Source organism: Pseudonaja textilis, chromosome 1 (assembly GCF_049901715.1).
Source record: "Pseudonaja textilis isolate UNSWEBS1 chromosome 1, rPseTex1.2, whole genome shotgun sequence".
Taxonomy (NCBI): Eukaryota; Metazoa; Chordata; class Lepidosauria; order Squamata; family Elapidae; genus Pseudonaja; species Pseudonaja textilis.
Window position 1 is genome coordinate 291849275 of NC_141990.1, and position 21383 is coordinate 291870657.

Consider the following 21383-nt stretch of genomic DNA (forward strand, 5'->3'; position numbering starts at 1 on the left):
GAGGCATGAGATGCAACGCAGAAGGAAAGGACAAATCAGGGACTGAGATGAGAGACTGACACACCCCTCAGGGAATAAAAGTGGGTGTGTTAGCTCTCGATTCTCGTTCGGGACAACTTGTTAATTTGGGATAGAAGCTTCGACAAATTCTGTGTGTGGCATTTGCCTGTGATTTATGTTCTTGCTTTATTATAGGACTTGGCAGGCAGCTTGTGGGAGGCTGCCAAGGACTTCTCCAGCCAAAGGAATTTAACCCTGTCGTTACTGGTCTTATCTGCTTGTTTATATTCCTTTGGAAACTTGGATTCTCACCTCGTGGGCACAGGTGAGACATAACAAACCTATTCTATGGAACCCATGAAAACCATTAACATAAAGGAAATGTTCATGAAATACATATAAAAAAGGGAGTTTCAATGCAAATGTCAGGTCACAAAGGTAAGAAAACGAGAAATGAGGTTATCTTCCCAACACATTTTTGTACAAAAAAAGCAGGGTATGATAACACAATGGTTCCCAAACAAGCACCTCAAACATTTTGATTGGATTCTTCTCCTCCTTGTGCCATATCCATCATCAGATGTTGGTGATCATGTTGGCGATCCTATTTTTATCAACAGCTACACAAAAAAGTGTTGTTGAGTTTTGTCCAAACCAGTTCCTTAAATTTTGAAGCTATTATGTTCTTCTTCTATCTGGACCTTGTTTGCCTTCAATCTTCCCCTGGAATTTTTCCAGGTGTCACATCACTTGTCCAAAATATTCTAACTTTCCTTTTTAATGGTTTTAATGATTTCCCTTGGCTTTCCCAGGTGGTTTATCACCTCCTCATTTCTGGTTTTATCAACCCAGCTTAAACGTAACAGCCATCTGTAAATCCACATTTCAAATGCTTCTAGTCTCTTCAAGTGGCTTTCTGTCAGAGACCAACTGTCTTCTTCATAGAGCAAGACAGAAAAGAAGTACCATCTGACAAGCCTGATTTTCAATCTTAGACTTATGTCCTGACTGCAGAAGACCTTTTTCATTTTGAAGTATGCTGTTCGCGCGTTCTCTATCCTTGCCTTACTTCAGTAGTCATGTCCCAGATTTCATGTAAATTAGAACCAAGGTACGTGATCCTTTCAACTTCTTCTATAGGTATTCTTTTCAAATTTATCAGTGGTAAATTAAGGGGTTGTTTGCTGACGACCATGATCTTGGTTTTTGAAGTGTTAAGCTTCAAGACGTGTTTTTCAGATATTTATGTGACTCTGTTGATGAGGAACTGAAGGTCTTCATGCTTACTGGCAAGCAGAACTGGGTCATCAGCATATCTTAAATTTTTGATCCGAACACTGTTTACTTTTAGGCAAGCATTGATGTTTTCCAGTGCTTTGTTGAAAATTGACTCGGAGTACATATTAAACAACAGAAGAGACAGGATACAGTCCTCTCTGACCTCTCTTCAAATTTCTGCATCATCTGAGTATTTTCAGCCTAATCCCACATTTGCTACCTGATGCCAATATAGATTATGATTTGGATGTCTTTGTCATCTAGTCCCACTTGTTTCAGGATTTGATTGGATAGCATTTTTAAATTCAATGTTAGTTGACTTCCTCAAATTTCTGATAAATGCATTTGCAACATCTTCGGCAACTATTTTATGATGACATATTGTGAGCCATCCAGAGTTAGTTGGAGCCATGTGGTGCCTAAATTTAATTAAAGAAGCATCTAAATTCTATTTATGTATTCAATTATTGGTATTTCAGTAGGAAAGTAATTTACCATACAAATTGAATGGATTTAGTAATTTTAAAATTCATAGATAAGTTAAATTTCATCATGAGGGAAACAGAATTTGGAAGAGCAAGAAAGGCTCTTTCAAAGAAAGGGAGGCCATGAAAAATGGAAAGAATGGGAAGCAGAGAAGCATGGATCAGCAATCCAGGAAAAAAGTTATGAAACAAAAATGACTACTACAGTTATATTTTTCAGTTCCTTTTCAGAACTAATTCTGATGAAAATCCATAATGCTTACTTCCAGGGTAGGCACAGAATTTAGTTTCCAATTGGTAGCAGTAAAAGCAATAAAGAACTGATAGTTCTTAAAGAGAAATATATTTACCACATAAAGGCCCGATTATCTTTTCCAAAGACATCTGACATGGGAGCATATTTCTTACAGTCCACATTAAAAATATGAACTGAGTAAAATAAAAGATATATGTAGAATGGTTGAATTGGTGTATTCCAGAAGAAAAATGCTGGGAATACTGGAATATTTTATGACCAGCACGTAGAGTTTCAGTGTCCACAGTATGCATGCTATTTTATAAAATTTAACTTTTAAAATTATTTCTACAGTTCCTTAATGCAATTGTGTAGTTATTTATTCTGAAATAAACCACATTACATTCAGGATTTCCAGCTTTTATAGAGCTGCTCTCAGAAAAATATTTTTTTAAAGCATAGAGATCTTTATTAGCTAAATAGCAACCACTTCTGCTTTTATCATAAGAAAAGCTAGGAAAAAAAATACTTCCCCCTAAAGTATATAGCAATACAGGCCCAACTAATCTTCCAGCTTATACAGGTAGTCCTTGATTTACGATTAAGCCCAAAATTTCTGCCTGCTAAGCAAATTACTTGCTAAGTGAATTTTGCACAATCTGACAAACTTTCTTGCCACAGTTAAGTGAATCATTAGAATTGTTAAGTTAGTAATGTGGTCGTTAAATGAATCTGGTTTCCCCAATGACTTTGTCAGAAGGTGGCATAAGTCCAGAACGGGTTCATTTAGGATTTTGAAACCATGATATGAGCACCACCCCAAAATGTATTTATTTCTCAAATTTCTCTGCTTATAAAGAGTAACTTTAGGCGGCATACGGCATTCAAATAAAACAATAAAAATATTTTAAAAAACATAAAAATGTAAAACAATCATCATTAAAAGTTAAAATACTACTGAAAATTAAAACATGTACAAACTAGAAGGTGCAGAGAGAGTAAAGGTATCAGCCACAATAATGGAACCATCTTAGAATGATAACCAGTTCCCTGGGTTCCCAAGCCTGATGACATAACCAGGTTTTCAGGGATTTCCAGAACCTTAGCAGAAATGGAGCTAACTTGACTGGGTAGGGGAATATTTCTTAAGGCGGATGCCGTGACGGAGAAGGCCCACCTCCTGGGACCCACAATTTATTAGAGGACAAAGTAAAACAGTTGTTCTCCATCATCTATTCTGGCTTTCCAAAATATTCTCTACCAGCTCAATTTACTTTTGGGTTTTTCTGGATAGGGGTAAATCCCTGGCTGGCATCTGTCCACCCCATTATTTTTTATGGCTATCACTGCAGCCTGTGAGAAGACTACAGACATTACTATAGATTATGCTGGAGGCTGATGGTTTCATTTCTATACATGCTTTGAATTAAAAAAAAATCTTTCAAAAGAATAAAAAATGGGCGTGTGTGAGTGAGTGAGTGAGTGAGTGTGTGTGTGCCTGGCAGACATGAAGGAAGAGCTTCCAGTTATATCAGGCATGTCAAATTCGCGGCCCACAGGCCACATGCATCATGTGCTGGCCACACCCATCTGTTTTAGCGAAGAGGAAGTCACGATACGTCACGTGACAACATGACGCTGCGAGCTTGTCTCCCAACTTATATGTGTACACAAGCCACATAGCATGCATCTAGTTCCATATGGATGCCAGGCCTTATTTTACAGCTTACCTCTGAGAGCATTTCATATTGACCTCTTCTTCCCAAGGCAATGGTAAGCAAATCGTACACTACAGATGCACTTTGCAAACTGATGATACGGTCGTTTTTGTGTTCTGGTATTCTGCTTAATACAGCATCACGATTAGCCTGAAAAACCATACCAAACATAAGAAAAGATGTGATCAGTATATAGGTGGCCCTTGTTTAACAACCACTCATTCAGCAAATGTTCAAACTTTCCATGGTGCTGGTTGAGTGGTAATTACAAGCAAACCTCATAACAATGTTCCCACAGTCACATGATTGTGATTTGCAACCTTCCCTGTCAGCTTCCCACAAGCAAAGTCAAAAGGGAAGCTGACAGAAAGTCAGATATCCCAATCACATGAGGATCTTGCTTATTGACCTATATAGTCCTTGCTTAACTACAGCAACTGGAACTGTTGTTGTTGAGCGGTGCTGTCATGTGGTTTTTCAACCTGCGATTGTATCACTCAACATTGGCAACATAAGTGCCAATTAGTGCTGTTAACTACCTGCAATAACCCGCCAAAGACCTTAAAGGAAAAAAGAAACATTAACTTCTTAGTATTGTCAGAAATGGGAGACCTTATTCAGAAATGGAGAGTCATTAGTAATGAAATGGCATTTATTAAGAACTGCTACCTCATACTTATTAATTTAAGTGAAACTACCCCCAAATGGAAGGATAATGAACAGTAACTTTTCATAATAAGAATCTTTAGTTATTTATTTTGCTATATTCTTATTCTGCACAATTATTCTGAATGAATTATAAATACCAAAAGAGAAACATATAAGATAATAGAAGCATAACAGTAATTTGCACGGGAAAATATATATACAGTAAAAGCTGCTATCTCAAGCTACCACCAGCATTTAACTACTCTTTAAACTAAGGTACAAAATATAAGATATCTGGGAGCACTGAAGAAGATAATATGATTAGTAGAAAAGTATCTTTGAGGAGGGTATTCCATAAGAAAAATAATTTACATGGGTCAGTCCCATGGATGACTCTTTTTTATGACTGTCACAACTTATGACCATGACAGGCTCCATTAAAATCATAAGTTGAGGATTACTATAGGTATGGAAGGTGCAAGTGGTGCAGATCACATGTGTGCCCATAAGTACATTTATTCACACCAATTCATCCACACAAGCATAAATACTAAAAGAAAATATGAAGGTAGCACATGGAGTAAGTGAACCCAGAGGGAATTGTACCACAAGTTTGTTTTCTTGCTTTGAATCCATATACTGCGTACTAGCCTATGTATGCACACACTTAACTTTTGCTCTTGTTACAGCAAATTGCAATTTGTGAACTATCAAACTGTAAAATGCAACAGAAATAATATAAAAGGCGCACATTTATAAAGAAACACAACTCACCATGGATTCACTGATTAGTAGCAGCAACAAAGCTTCTTCAGTATTCTCTTGAGGACAAAAAAGGCTGTTAAAAATTGAGCATTCATTATATTACAGTCAACAAAATTCATTTACATGTAATAGTTTACAGTTGTGTCACATCTGCATATTCATGATGATCCAACTTGATACTTTATTTTTTGTAAAAGCAACTCAAATTATGGAAATGAAGCCATTTTTGAAACAGGTGTTTCAAAGTGTAACAATTTAAATAGCTCAAATAAATATGCTACTTTGGCAACTAAAACTACAACTACTCCTATTTAAAATGCTAATGTTACTGCCTTTATATTTTTATAATATTTAAATATTCATAAATAGAGCTGTTCAGAGGTCTGAAAAGTACATTTTTCCTATTTCTTTATTCTAATCAGAATATCTTGCATTTTTTGTTTTTGTCTTAAATGACATTAAACCTGGCCAAATTCTAATTAATCACTCTATTTTTTTCATTATTTATAATATTTGAAATTCAAGACCGTTCAATAGGGACCTTTAGCATGACTGGGAACATGGGAGGTAGGAATCAGTCTGTGGTGCTCTCCGATAGTGGATACATTTTGAATAAATAACTATAAAGAAACCAAGGAGTTCTGAATTTATTATATAGTGTTCATTGTACTCATTGTAGGGATCAGAGAAAAACCTGATAAAATGTTAGCTCCTTAATGTGACCCATCAGCCCTTCAGGACAGACCAAATCAGGAAAGAGAATTCATAAGACTACTTAAACTAAGGGCTGAGAGAAAATGATATTGGATTTGAACCTACATATCTCCGGTCCTAGCTGAACATTTCAACTAATGGCTATGGTATCTAAACAGTGCGTGGGCGTGGCCAGTGCGTGACATGTCCAGCTCACGGGCCGCAAGTTTGACAACCCTAACCTGTAGGAAATGCTTATAATTTTTCCTAATAAAATTTAAATCCTGCATTAAACCTAATTTGCTTTATACTTAAGAGATGTAGAAAATATTTAAATTCTGAACTCTAATGCTATTTAGAATTCAAAACGATTGTTTTAAGTTCACAACAGTTTTCAATTTATAAGCTGGTTAATACTTGCTCCTGCATATCATTTACAAATAAAATTCAGACATCCAGACATGCACATTTTAGATAGATTTAGTTACTGCAACAGCTCTGTTAAAATTATTTAATATCAACATGGCTAGGATAAAGGCAACCCTCAGTGATCTCAAATATCATCAGTATGTTTTAATCTTCCAGGAAAAAAAAGAAGCAAAACCTATTGCTAATAAATCTGCTTTGTTGAATAGCCAAATGAGTTTTAATGCTAATTTCCATCATAGGAAGCATACTTTAAAAACAGATGCATCTGTCCTTATCATTTCACATTTTATCTAAAAAAAGGTTTTAATTCTGTTTTCCATTTCTACTTTTCTCCACAGTAACTTAGCCTGTGCACTCTTTTTTCATCTTTTCTACTTGCCCTGTCCACACACTAATACGGTTAAGGGTCTGTGCTCATACACTTTGTTAATCTTATTTAAATAGCACAAATCATATGAACTTATTATATTCCTTTTAAAAACATACTTTTCTCCTGAATACACGCGAGGTCTTCTGCTGAGAGTGTAACTTTTAGTGTTTGCAGATTTCCAGAGTGGATCGTTTAAGGGTGATTGTTGAGGAGGGTCATCCAGAGGGTGCCAGTAACTCTGTTCACACATGCCTCGGAGCAAAATTTCAGCTAACTGCCTTGCTATTGTCTGTTAGGAAGAAAAAAGAAATCCCCACCACCACAATGTTTAGAATAAACAAAAGCAGGATGCAGAACTCATATATAACAGGAAACAACTTACTGCTTGAAGTCCTTGTGCACTGTATAACTTTATTCAATAAGCAATGGTATACAAATAGGGTGTATATAAAATATAATGTCAAGAATAAAATATAGTCTAAAGAACAAACTCACCAATACAACCATTAAAAGTTTCAAAGAGCAATCAATTATATCATATGTATAAAAAAACCCATTCTTCAAATTCTTATTTTTAAGAAGCCAAAAAATAACCATCTATATATTAGAGAATATCAATAAGCTTGGGGGAAACTATTAATTTGCAGAATTTTTTTAAAGTTAGCTAAGTTAGTGACAGGGACCAAAAGGAGATCAGAATTTTTTTTTTTTAAAAAAAAGGGGGGGGGAGAAAGTGAAATGATTTGAAATCAAATATTTTATATTAGAATGGTTCTAATCTATTCATCAAAATTCTAGCATCTTTTTTATATCAAGACCTGTTTGATACATAGGAAAAAGGCTTGGTTTGTCTTCTAAAAAACTTAACTTCATATATCTGGCTTGTTTAATGAATTAGAATTTATTTTCAAAGTATGAGTACATAAATGGTATCACAGGGAAACCAGTCCTTTGGCACTAAAGCTAAAACCAGGAGCTGGACCACTTTATACGTGGAGGGCTTATACAAAATTAGGAGTCCAATAGATAGTGGTCCAACTTTTCCAAATATATTTATTTTATTTTTCTGCACAAATATTATATTAACCAATAATTATGCTATATTTTAATAGTCTAATATATCAATAATCACTGCATTAAAATCAACACTGTTACACATAAAACTATGTATTCTTATTCTTAATTGATTTTCATTGTATTCAAGCATTAATTTACCACCACTATAAAAACTTACCATGCGTAGATTCTGTGTAGTTCTTGTTTCAACAGCTCGTAGAATCTCTCTGAATCTACCAACTCCTCTTGTCAAATTCCTGCATGTACACAGAATAATATAAATTATAACAGAATAATAAATATAAAATTATTCCAATTTCCAATTCCAAAACCCGTTTTCTAAATTTGAATGAACCTGAGAAACAGTACTATAACAAATAATAACAATAAACATAACAATCACCTCACTTTAATTAGTGGAGTTTAGGAATGAGAAGATGAGAGCCACAGATCATGCATGGAAGCTGCAATAAGAAAATTTCAAATGTTTTTCTTCCAACTTGACAGAATGTGATGTGTATTTTGCAGAAGTCCAAAAATTTAAACATAATGCATAATAAAGGAGGGATATTTGTATTTGTATATATTATTTCCCATGTATTATAGATATATTATATTTTTTCTCATTTTTTCTTAAAACCTAATTAACAATATCAATCCATTATTTTTTGTAATGCAGTATTTTGTACTATATTACACTTATTATAATGCAGTTAATTTCAAACTAAGGACTAGTCTGATGACCCAAGGTGTGGCACAAAAGCAACAAAGTCACAAAAGTAGGTAAAATCCCTTTAATACCTCCAACTTGGCCCCCAATGTCCAGTTATCATCAGCTTGAGAAAAGAGAACAGTTTTTCCCAAGAACAGTTTTTAAAGGGAAGAAATTCAGTCCGAATCCAAAGTACATATAAATTATAAATAAAAACCAACACAAACCATGCTGCAGCAATTAACGAGACAGGCAGGATAAGGAATTCAGACTTCAAAAGATAATGAAACACACACAGTTGGGAGGATGCCAGAACCCAGATAAGACTTGACAAATGAAGATAATGCATGGTTTGCTTCCAGCAAGGTGCTATGTGCAAACACCCTTTTAAAATCCTGTTTTCCCGGCCGTAACAATAGAAAAAAATCCATTTCCTGGGTCTCCACTAGAAACATTGCTTAAATGACAGGACTTGATTATACAGAATGGGAGACAGATGCTCCTTTAGATAACTACATCAGGTAAAATTGTATAGGTATTAACCAGCATCTTGAACTGTACCCAAAAGCTTATTAGTAATTACTGAAAATCACAAATCAAGGTGTTACAGGAGCAGAGTGAGGCCTGACTATCACTGTTTGTGTTGTTGCATTTAGGACTAGCTGTACCTTTTTAGTGTTCTTCAAGGTCAGCCCCAAGACAACAGGTTGCCCTTGCCTGCTTGTCAGATAACCAAGACATGAATGACTGCAAGAAAGGTCTCTCAGTTCAGGAACAGGCCCACAAGTTGGATTTGTGCAAAAGCTTTCTGGCCACACTTACCATCTGCTTTTCAAGTAGAAGCTCAAAGTTGAGGAAATCCTCCAGATTATGCCTTGATCCCGAATAAAGAGTGCTACCTCACTTAACCAAGGTTGAAAAATCCCTATAATTGAGAATTCCAAGCCCCTATAGCCACTTAATCTTGTTAGGTTGGGGCCCAAGCTTGTTGCTCCTCGACAGACTCAAGGATCTTTTTAGTATTGCTTGTCCAGACAAAGATTGAGATAAACAACTGAGAATCATCCAAACTAGTATCTATCTTAAACTGATATCCTTCATTACAAGTTACAGGATCAATTTTTTCTCATTTTACCAGGAAGGTTCATACCTCCATAACCTCAACCAGCCCTAACCTGTCCGTCTAATTCAAATGGATCCATAAAAATGTTGCAACTTCATAAGCCTAGCAAGCTGCAAGGAGGAACAATCCTGCCCCACAAATTGCCACAATCAACCATCAGATAATCCAAAGGGCCAAACTAAAGAAGAAGAAAAAACCGGCAGTGCTTTCTGATATCCATTAGTGAATATCAACACTATCTGAATATGATAAAGTAATAAAATGAAAATGAAATATTTTAAGATAAATTGTTATATTTTTAAAGGTTGGCTACTTAAATTGGTTTCTAACAAAACATGTACCAAAGCAAGCAAAGACAGATAATTCTGAATCTGAAAATCTGACTCTGAAAACAATTCATGAGAAAATGAGATATAGTGTACATATATTCGCAATTTAAGCATAGTAGCATTACTTGGAATTATTAAAAATAAATCTAATTATAATATATCTTATTGCTAAATAAAAAGATCCATACTGAAAAAATTATCTATATTGATTATGCAAGCAAGGGAGTTAACTAAACAACAGAGTTGCAGAATTCAGGCAAGGCAATGGATAATTATATGTTCATTACGAGTGCAACACCCTTCTTTTTGGCTAAAGCAAGTACATTTCTGCAAAATGAATGATTTATATTATTCTAAGACACCTGTGACCCAGACTATGAAGTGATGTAACGTTAAAATTCATTATAAAGTATAAATCAGTACTCTTAAAAGAGTTTAAAAATGCAGTGCCATATACTTTGGCATGATATCAGGGAACCACACTGTTTTTTTTCCATAGACCTCTGCACAGTTTTATTTTAAAATTTACTCATGTTTAAATGTTTGTAAAATATTCTTAATATTTTTATAAATTCATTTATTTCAGTATTTATAAACTGTATAATCTTAATTTATAATCTAATCCTAGTGTTGGTGGGGGGGAGGAAAAGCTTGTAAATTGGAAGTTTAACCCAGATAAGCAGGGCTTATAAAACATCCTTTCTTGGTTCTTCCTATTTTAGAGTATTCTCCTTCACATCATATTCACCATGATTTAATATTCCATGCACACATTAACTCCTAATAAACGTAAATGAAGTTTCTTAACAGATTTAACAGATAATTAGAGTTGGAAGGGACTTTGTGGGTCACCTAGTCCAACCCCACAACCCAAGCGGGAAACCCTACACCATTTTTGACAAATGGCAGTCCAATCTCTTCTTGAAAGTCTCAAGTGATGGCGCTCCCACAACTTCCAAAGGCAAGCTGTTTCATTGGTTGATTGTTCTCACTGTCAGAAAGTTTCTCCTTATTTCCAGGTTAAATCTCTCCTGGTTCAGTTTCCATCCATTAATCCTTGTCTGGCCTACAGGCGCTTTAGAAAAAAGCTTGGCCCCTTCCTCTCTGTGGCAGCCCCTCAAATATTGGAAGTCTGTTATCGTGTCTCCCCTGGTCCTTCTCTTTACTAGACTAGCCAAGCCCAGTTCCTGCAACCGTTCGTTGTATGTTTTAGTCTCCAGTCCCCTAATCATCCTGGTTGCTCTTCTCTGTATTTTTTCTAGAATCTCAACATCTTTTTTATAACGTGGTGAACAAAACTGGATGCAGTACTCTAGGTGTGGTCTTACTAAGGCTTGAAAGAGTGGTATTAGTACTTCCTTTGATCTTGATTGTATCCCTCTGTTAATACAATTTAGGATTGAATTAGCTTTTTTGGCTGCTGCTGCACACTGCTGGCTCATATTTAGCTGGTTGTCCACTAAGACTCCAAGATCCCTCTCACAGTTACTGCTATTGAGCCTGGTTTCACCCAGTCTGTATGTGTACTTTTGGGTTTTCTTGCCTAAGTGTAGGACTTTACTTTTCTCTACATTGAATTTCATTTTGTTAGATATGGCCCAGTGTTCTTGCAAACAGATCCATAATTAAGTTGCAAAATATATTTTCAAGGGGGCAGAGTTTGGGATAACAAAAAAAGACAATTTCAAGAACAGAAGAGAACAAAAATAGTATTCTTTAGAGAAAAGATGGAATATCTTCTAAGGATGTTTCTGATCTGCAATTTGCACTTTACCTGCACAAATGCATATAATTCAGCTTTCCAAAACATTTAGTATTTGTCTCTACTGATCACACTGAATGGAATGGACAGTGTTGTAATTCAGCACATTTCCCCACTTTTCTGAGATTATAGTCCATCATCTCTACAGTCCTAATTGCCACAAACCCTCCTTGCACTACGTATTTGCCTGAAATTATTCTACCTAAAGTAACAGGAAAATACTTTTTCAATTATCCTTTGATTTGGCTGAAGAAGCATCTACATTCCTGACAAACTGATGTCTATATTCTCAACTAATCTAAAGCTAGCATTCTAGTAAAATAGAACTCTGCAGGTAACAGGCAAAAACAAAGTTTGTAAATATTAATCATGCCAACTTTTAGAACTCATTTGAACACTTAAATTTTTAAACCATAAAGCAGTAAAAGGATCGGGGGTAATTTTATAGCAAATTTACAATACAATACAATAACTTATTGCAAAATAAAACAAAGCAACCAAAGTACAAAATTGGTTTCCAAAATTTAAACTTGAATAATCATCTCAAAAAGCAGTAATTGTTAGTCTACAAATGCTAGACTTCAAAAAAAATCTGTACGATTTATTAGTCTTATGTTTTACCCTTTTATTTTGTATCACATCAACAGGTTGTTTAATAATTACCATTTAGAAAAAAAAAACATCAGCGTTCTATAATGGACTGATCCGCAATAGTTAATTGACATTCTTTGTTTTGTTTATAGGCTTTATTCCAGTTTACCTAAAGATATTGTACTGCAAAGTTTCAATGAATTAACTAGCCACATACCGCTTCACAGTGCTTTACAGTCCTCTCTAAACAGTTTTACAGAGTCAGCCTATTTTCCCCAACAATCTGGGTCCTCATTTTACCAACCTCAGAAGGATCGAAGGCTGAGTCAACCTTGAACCAGTGAGACTCAAATTGTCGAACTGCCAGCGGTCAGCAGAAGTAGCCTGCAGTACTGCATTCTAATCACTGTGCCACCACTGCTCAAATAGCTTTAGAAGTATATTTATTTTATTTATTGCATTTACATCCCACCCAACTCTGTGATTCCAGGTGATTTACAAACTGAAAAAAAAAACATTTAAACCATACAAACATTTAAAACACGAAAACAACATAAAAAAGCAAAGATAGCAAAGACAAGTAATCCAGATGGGAACGAAGAAAAATAAGAAGAAGGGGGCTTTGATGCTTGCCAAAGGCCTGGGTGAAGAACCAGATTTTCAAGGCCCTTCGAATCACCTATACAAGTGGGACCATCAAATCTCAAGGATAACCTCATTCCACAGAGCTTCTATAGGTATTGATATTATTCTACAGGTATCCAAATTAATTAATGTATCAAGATTTGGTCTCTATTTATAAAAAGTAAAACTACAAAACTACAGCTAATGGGACCACAGAAAATGATGGCTATCTGCAACATTTTTGTAGATTTTCACTTGCCATTTACCAAGCTGCTATAGTAATCAATGCAAAATTAACAGGTGGTACCAGCAATAATTGCATTTTTCTTTTAAAAAGAACCACCCCAAAAATATTTCATTATAATTTTAAAAAGTTTAAAAGTTGGGCTTGTAAGATGACTCTACAAATTTTCTAATGAATGCATGCAAGGTTTCAAATAGTTGTAGCTAAGTCAGCAAGGCTGCACATCTAGAAGATATAAAAAAAGAAAAGAAAATAGAGTAAACCCTCGATTTTATAAGTTACCTGGTAGGGTGGATGTTGGCTAAAGCTGAATGTTGATTAAATTTGATTTTTTTTAATACCCCAAATGTGTGTATGGAAGAAAACTTACCTTACTGGTGGCTGTTTGCTGCAGATGTGCTGGGTTTCAGGGATGATATAGGCTGACTGATTGATTTCAAGAAAGTATCCAATTTTAACTGAGTCTTGGAAGTTGCTGCTTCTGTATGATTATCTTCCTAAAAGTATGGAAGTGGGGGGTAATAAGGCTGGACTTCATGATCAGATAAGGAATCAATAAAAACATTGGAGAGGTGGGATCTTTTTTCTCCTTGCCTCCCTTTGCAGCCATCATTGATTAAATAAAGCAATTACAAAATATTTATTAAAAACTTACAGAATTTTATAAAAAGCACTATCCCAAACATTAGCATATATGATAGACATGAAGAATGCAACTAATATCATGAAGTATAATGCTTGTTTGCACATGCACAGAAGCAGCAGCCACTGACTTGACCAGAGAAGGGTTTGAATTCAAATTTTGTTCGCTGCACATGAAATCTACTAAATGGACACTTGTAAAATCGAGGGTTTACTGGACTTCTAAAAGAGCCAAAAATCAACTGAAAACTCTTAGTAATGTTGAACTTTAAATGGTGTTTAGTTAGTCCTAGTTATAAGTCACTGAAGTAAAGCCCATTTGTGCTTTTTAAAAAGTTCATATCATATTTGTATAGTAGCAGCTGTCAATATTTTTGATTAGTATAAATCCTGTTATTAACTTTCTTATACTCATAATGTTGAAGTTTGAAATACTGGAAGGTTTTGGAAAGTAAGATTCTGCTATTATTTTGTATGTCCACTTACAGCTTACTTGGGTCAAAGTTTTTTATTTGCCTGAGGAGGGGGAGGTAAGATAAGAGCCGTTGCTTGTTTATTTATTCATTCACAAATATTTCAATATGGCACAATTCCTACAATTCTGATCAGTTTACAATAACAATTGTATTACTATTACACTACTACATTTAATTTTATAATAATTAAAATATCATAAATATATAAATCACAATATACTGTATGAAAATAACCATGTAGCACTATAGTGAACCCGGCAGTCTGTCAAAAAGCATATCAAAATTATCTTCAATATTTTTTCCCATTTATTCAATATTTCCCTCACATTCAGGAAACCTCAAGAACTCAATTTCTATTTCTCTATATGTTTTCATTAAAACTTGATTTCTGAAAAACTAATATCCACTAATTCCTTAGCATGACTAATCTATTACATTTGGTCAAACAAACCAAAGTTATTCTTGCTTGAAACACTTGAATTGTACTTTGAATACTACTCCAGTTTTACCAGAACAGACTAAAAAGCATCTATTGTCTGAGAGATTAGAGTCCGAGATATAACAGAAAAAGAGTTACCATAAAACACCCAAACTAAACCCCTCCTGGTTATTAATTTTTCAGAAAAGCTTATTCAAGTGAAAATAGTTTGCAGATATATTTAGAGATACATACAGGATCCAAGTGTAGGCAACTGTGACTTCATTCTCATGAAGTTAGCTATTACCCTAATTTTTCAGGCATCACTAATGATGTCATGATGTCAAAACAGGTATAAATTGAATGTTATGCCCAAAACAAAGCTAAACTTTATTAAATTTTATCCTTAACACGCAATCCTAATATTACTTGTTCACTGTGACAAAGACAGACCTTTTTTATATTGTATCTGTGCAGTTAAATAATCCTAGATCCTTGCACAGCTTTACTGTACCAAACGGACCAAACCTATCATTTAAATAAGCTAATATTTATGTACTCTGGATCAGGGGTAGGCTTCAAAAATTTCAGCAACTGGTTCTTTGTCTAGTTGCTGGGTGGGTGTGGCCTAGACGGTCTCCTGCACCATGGCCGGGGGGGAAATTTTCATCTTTCCCAGCCCCCGGAGGCTTTCCTTGAGCCTCTGGGAGGGCAAAATCAGCCTCCGGAGCCTCCTCCACGAGCTGCCACATGGGCCCTGCACTTACCTCACATCCAAAACGGGCCATGTGGAGACTCCTTGGAGGGGAGGGGCAGCCAGGGGTGGGATTTGGCAGTTTGCCGAACCGGCCATAACATTAGCTACAGGTTCGCCCAAACTCGTAGCAGACCACCCCTGCTCTGGATTTAAGTTTGAGTTAAACAATTACAATCATTTATTTTTACTATGCAAAATTCTATTGGTTCTACCTATACTTTCCTTTGAAAACATAGAATACTGTATGAGCACACACCCTTCCTTTCCCCCCCACTTTACCACAGTGGTATTGGAAAAATGAACTTTTATTATTCTCTTTTTCAACTGGTTAATGACAGTAGTGCCACAAACACTTTGCTAAAAGACTAATAATGGAATCTATAAAACCAGATAAACAATTAACTGTAAAAGATGATGGCCTGAGCCCAAGACAGGGATCAAATGTGTCATCAGTTTATTGAATATTTATTGTAAAGCACAATGTTAAAAGAAGTGCCAAATGAAGATTTTGGAAAAATTTAAAAATAATTGTACTATATGTCTCTAGGACTCTTTATTATTAAAGCTTCAACACAATGCTGAGAAAAGTTAAAATATATTTATAACATAATTCAAAAAAATATATTGAATATTAAATTAAGTGCAGGATAGAACTTACAAAAACATATGTATTCTGCAAAGATACACAGCATTCTGATTTAAGCGAAAAAGGTAGTTTAGATTTGGTGTAGGCTCATTCACTATACTTATCAGCAACTCTTCTAAAGAGTTGCACCTTTTCTTGGTCTTTCTTAGTAGTCACACAGGCTTAGGAAAATACCTCTTTAAATTAAGGAATGGTTAAGGTGTTCCTAGCCTTTTAAGGAGTTACTCATAGATAAAAGGTATACCAACATCCGATCCAAAACACCTCTTTCTCTCTTTGGATTAGATATTGCACCACTAGTAATTAATATGTAATCTTACAACAAAACCCAAGGTTTTTCTAAATCATTTTGGTAAATACTTTTGAAATTGTATCAGAAGAATATCCAATCAAATCTTACCCATTTTTGAAGTATAAAACATGGGCCCTCTGAAGTCCAGTTTCTAAAAAATATCCAAGTTCTTGTTCGTGTGTTCCAGGCCCAGGCTTAGGACTTCTGTTCTGCATATTGGTAATTATTACCTAGGAGATCATTTAAAAAAAATGAATCAATTCCCCCAAATGATCTCTTCCTTCACCAGTGGGAGGCAGAGACAGAACATTCTTTACGTTGCTCCACTGGATAGTAGGGTTGTCATGTAAGCAAGCTTTTTTCATCAACACAAGTGATCTTTATGTCTATCTTCTACATTAAGAAATACAGATAGCCAGACAGTTTGCAATAATGTTGGTTTATTTGTGGGGCATCAATATATTTCCCAGTGCTTGGCAAGAGATAGCCTGTGCAAAGACATCCAAGAACTATTTTGTAGCATCTAAAATTGGCTCTTGATCTTCAGGCATGATTTGACTTTTATCTTAATTATGGCTTAATCTTTGGTTTTGCTATAATAAAGGACAAAAATGGCATATTAAAAACTTTCAAGGACAACTGTACCAATTTCACCTAAAACTGGATGAGTGTTTTTGGCATCCATTCAGTTATACAATCATACCACTACCAATTTTATCCGAATTTTTAAATGAAAATTCATCCCACAAATGCTAACAAACCTTGGTCATCCCAACATAGACTTTTTTTTTGTGGGTAAAGAGGCTCTGTCCCTTCAATTATCCCTGTTCAGTTTTACAAATAATTGCTGTGTTTTTGCGCACAGATATGATATACAAATGCGGTAAATAAATAAACTTCAAACTCTTTAACAGTATTGTCCACTATTGCTTTTTACCTAGAATCATTTAAATATCAAATAGCCTTTAAAGGAAAAATAGGTTACTACTGGTCACAATTTATTAATTTTTTAGTTCTATCATGAAAATTGTAAAGTTTTCCTGAAATGAAACTCAAACCTAAATAAACACATTAGAATGGGAAACTATGACTAGAAATAGAATATAGAATAGAATTCTTTATTGGCCAAGTGTGATTGGATACACAAGGAATTTGTCTTGGTGCAAATGCTCTCATTGTACATAAAAGATACATTCGTCAAGAGTCAAGAATCATAAGGTGCAACACTTAATAATAGTAAGAAATAGTAAGAAAATCTGGCTGGTTTTGTTGGTTTTGTTTATAACACTCATGATGTTATATGTTTTATTATAATCTATTATTTTATTATAATTTATTATTGTATTTCGTTGGTTTGTAAAAAATAGTTTCCGTATTTGGATATAGATAAATATTATGAATGGAAATAACAATCCCCCCATCATTAAATGTTCATATTTGGCAAGTTCCAAATAATTGGCAAGTTCGAATCTCACCAGGCTCAAGTTTGACTCAGTCTTCCATACTTCCAAGGTTGGTAAAATGAGGACCCAGATTGTTGGGGGAAATACGCTGACTCTGTGAACCACTTAGAGAAGGCTTTAAAGCACTATGAAGTGGTATATAAGTCTAACAGCTATTACTATATGTTGCAACTGCTATGGCAAAAGCTGAGGAAAAAATTGATTAAATGCTTCTTATAGCAGCATTCTGAATTTTCAGTAACAAATTAATGTAATAAATTCCAATGAGTTCATTTGATAGCTTGGGAAAATAAAGTAGGAACATAAGGTACGGCCAACCCTCGTATTGTTTAAACATTATAAAACCAATAATGGAATGCCAGCTTTCATTATGAACAAAGTTTTAGCACATTAATTACCAAAGAAAACTTGTATAGGCAAAACTGCTTTTATCATGTGAATTCTATTTAGAGAAGTTTTTTTGCATTCTGTGCAGAAAAGTTATTTTCTTAAGACAGGGATAAAGTGTCATACAATTCTCAATAGAAAGTGATGGGCTATTTTCATCTATAATGCCTGAAATCAGCCATTCATGAAGAAATAACAGCTACCCTATTATGTCATGTAAAAAATTAGAACAGATAAAAAAAATGATGCTTCTGTTTTTTAGCTGGGATTAGTTAAAATAATTTACATAAGGTGAAGAATGGGTTATTTAAACCAAATAATAAACTGTCATATCTTAAAGATTTTTTTTAAAGCCATATATAGTAAATGGGAGTAATCCCAAGAAAGAGAAAAATAAAATAAAAACTAGTTATTTTTAATGAGATTACCTATCCCATCTTACCCTTTCTATTTCCTGGAGATACAGAAGGGCTATATCCCCAGCCTTCTCATAGCACATTATAATTTCCTGCTCACGATCTGCATGGAGGTTGCTTGTTGAAGAGGATATTGGTAATTTTTCTAGACAAAGACCTAAAGGAAAGACAATTTAACTTAAGAAAATAACTTGGGACTAAATCAATCTCTTTTCATTTATCAAATACTTAAAACAGTACAACAACTAAATGTGCATTAGTATATCTGAAAATTCTGTTGTATGTAACTGAGAAACCATAGTTGTAAATGTGGTGAGAAAATATGTAGTGAGATTCATGAATACAGAGATCACATCTAAAAATACAATTAAATAGGTCTATGATAAATTGTATCATACAATATTTATTGGCTTCAAAGGAGATAATAGAAGAAAGAAAAGAAAACCATGAAAGAAGTCCAAGACTGGCAATACAATCAGGATTTTATATATAAGTTTAATCCTCTTATGCTAACAGATTTGCAAAACATTCCTACAACCGCTTAAAACATTTGAGATACTGTTAAAGAAGAATAAGGAAGTATTCATATCACCTTCAATTATATAAGTTTAGAGATATTTCAAAGGATTTTTGTTTCCTCTTTTTATTTATTTCAAGTAAGTTTAACTTAATAAACTATTTTGGATCCCCTACTAAAATGGATTCTTTTCATGGAATCTTGTTGTGACAAAATGGCTTTGGCAGCTCAGAGAAACTATGAATTAAGATGTGCAGGGCCACCCAAGACAGAGAAGGAAATGACAACCCACTCTAGTACCTTGCCAAGAAAACCCTGTGGACAGTATAAAAGCTAGTAATGCATGGCTATGACAATTGGACCGTAAGGAAGGCTGAGAGCAAAAGAATTGATTCTTTTGAATTGTGCTGTTGAAGATTCTTGAGAGTCCCTTGGACTGCAAGGAGATCAAATCAATCAATCCTAAAGGAAATCGCACCCCTGACTATGCTTTGGAAGAACAGATATTGAAGCTGAAGCTCCAATACTTTGGCCGCCAAATGAGGAGAGAGGATTCAGTGGAAAAGACCTTGATGTTGGAAAGGATTAAAGGCAATAGAAGAAGGGAATGGCACAGGGTGAAACGGTTAGTGTCACTGACACAGTAGGCATCAGTTTGGGCAGGCTCCAGTTGGTAGTAGAGGATGGGGGGCGAGCATGCTGCGGCCCATAGGGTCGCAAAGGGTTGGGCATGATTTAGCAACTGAACCACAATACCTAAAATGGACAAAAGGTTAATGCTAAAGCTAATTAGGGTCTATTTTACTTTATAAATTCTCATAAATAGATTAAGAATCAAACACCGATATATATATAAAATAATTTAAACAGATGCAGGAGTACATTCGTTCTCAGGAATTTAAGAGGGCGAGCTGAATTCTAACAACACATTAAAATGCTACCAAGAATGGTACAAGATGTTTTAGGAACATTTTTTTCTTTTTCTTTCTTTTCTCCCCTCCCCTTTGTATCTCACATGCCCCCCGCTCCTTTGGAGACAATTACAAACTTCCTGTTGTTACAACAGCTCACATTTTTGGGGAAGAAGGTCAAACACATAAAGTGGAGAAGACAAACTGTATAGTTTATAGTTTGACAAGAATTATTTCACCATAATCTCTATAACATGATACTTTTCTCAGAAACAACCCCTATGCATAGAAACAGTTGTAGGTGTATTCTTTTTAAATTTTTTATTGGTTTTTAAAACGAACATAGGCAAACAACACATAAAAACATCAAGCCATCTTCCCTATATATACATACAGTGTGCCGGTTGGTTTACAAATTGTTTTGTACATCCATTTCATAGTCTTCAATTACGATTACATTGTATATATTCTCATATTTTCAATCAAGTATTAAATACATTAATATCATTGTTAATCATTTGACTATGCTTTTATTCATTCATGTTTTACGAAATAATCATATTTAACTTAATTTTTTTTATGACAGTTCATGTTATCATCTCAAATCTATCTACAGTCATTTTGTAGATATAATAAGAAAAGAATACCTCTTTATATATTTATTATTTTCTAAGAAACTACATATTTCATTACCATGTTTTATTGTCTAACCATTGATAGAATAGATCCCAAATTTTATAAAATTGTTTATCATCTTGTTCTCTGATTTCAAATGTCAATCTACTCATTTCAGCACAATTGTAGGTGTATTTTCAATGAATATGGACCATATAGGTCAAATTAAAAAAGCATTTGTTCTTGACTGTGCATTTTTAAACCAAATTTGCTAGCCTTCTTATCTTTACTAATAATGCATCCCTCTCTTTGCTGCATGTCTTTTGCTGTATGTCATAGAATTAACAACACATTTGCTATCAAGTTTCAGTATAGTGAAAAATTTTAAAAAGGGGGGGGAACAGCAAGTCACAATTATACTGGAAGCCAAGTTACCTTTGGTTGAATATGCTTCAGCAATCATTCTTAAGCGATAAGGAGGTACAGCAGCAAGCTGCAAGTCATCAATTCCCACTTTAGCATATGTATTAAGAGCTTCTTTGTAATCGCCTTCTATATAATTTAATTTGGCCATAACTAAATGGGCTTCTTGTAAGAACCCTGGCTAGAAAAAAAGAAGAGGGCAAGCAGCAGGTATCAGATACGAGGCAATATCATACATGGGATATTTAAAGTATTTTAGGCCACAGAACTTATTCATTAAAAAAAAGAAAAATTCCTAAAACTCCTAATCGACAGGCAAAATTCTCATGTTAAAAATTGATTGTATTCAAAACTCCAT

At 34.5% G+C, this 21383-nt stretch overlaps 1 protein-coding gene across 6 annotated transcripts in view; it reads right to left on the reverse strand.

The window, feature by feature from the left end:
• The window catches only part of TTC7B (tetratricopeptide repeat domain 7B), a 95163-nt gene that overhangs the window by 61160 nt on the left and 12620 nt on the right, over positions 1-21383 (reverse strand). For 4 of the 6 annotated variants that reach the window (XM_026712992.2, XM_087922088.1, XM_087922087.1 and 1 more), the window contains exons 3-9: positions 21038-21206; positions 18586-18716; positions 16402-16523; positions 7856-7934; positions 6738-6910; positions 5139-5202; positions 3729-3866 (exon numbers count right to left, since the gene is read on the reverse strand). In XM_026712992.2, coding sequence (XP_026568777.1) covers positions 3729-3866; positions 5139-5202; positions 6738-6910; positions 7856-7934; positions 16402-16523; positions 18586-18716; positions 21038-21206 — 876 coding nt within the window. The remainder of the gene's footprint in view (positions 1-3728; positions 3867-5138; positions 5203-6737; positions 6911-7855; positions 7935-16401; positions 16524-18585; positions 18717-21037; positions 21207-21383) is intronic. The other 2 variants (XM_087922090.1, XM_087922089.1) reach the window with 1 other exon arrangement.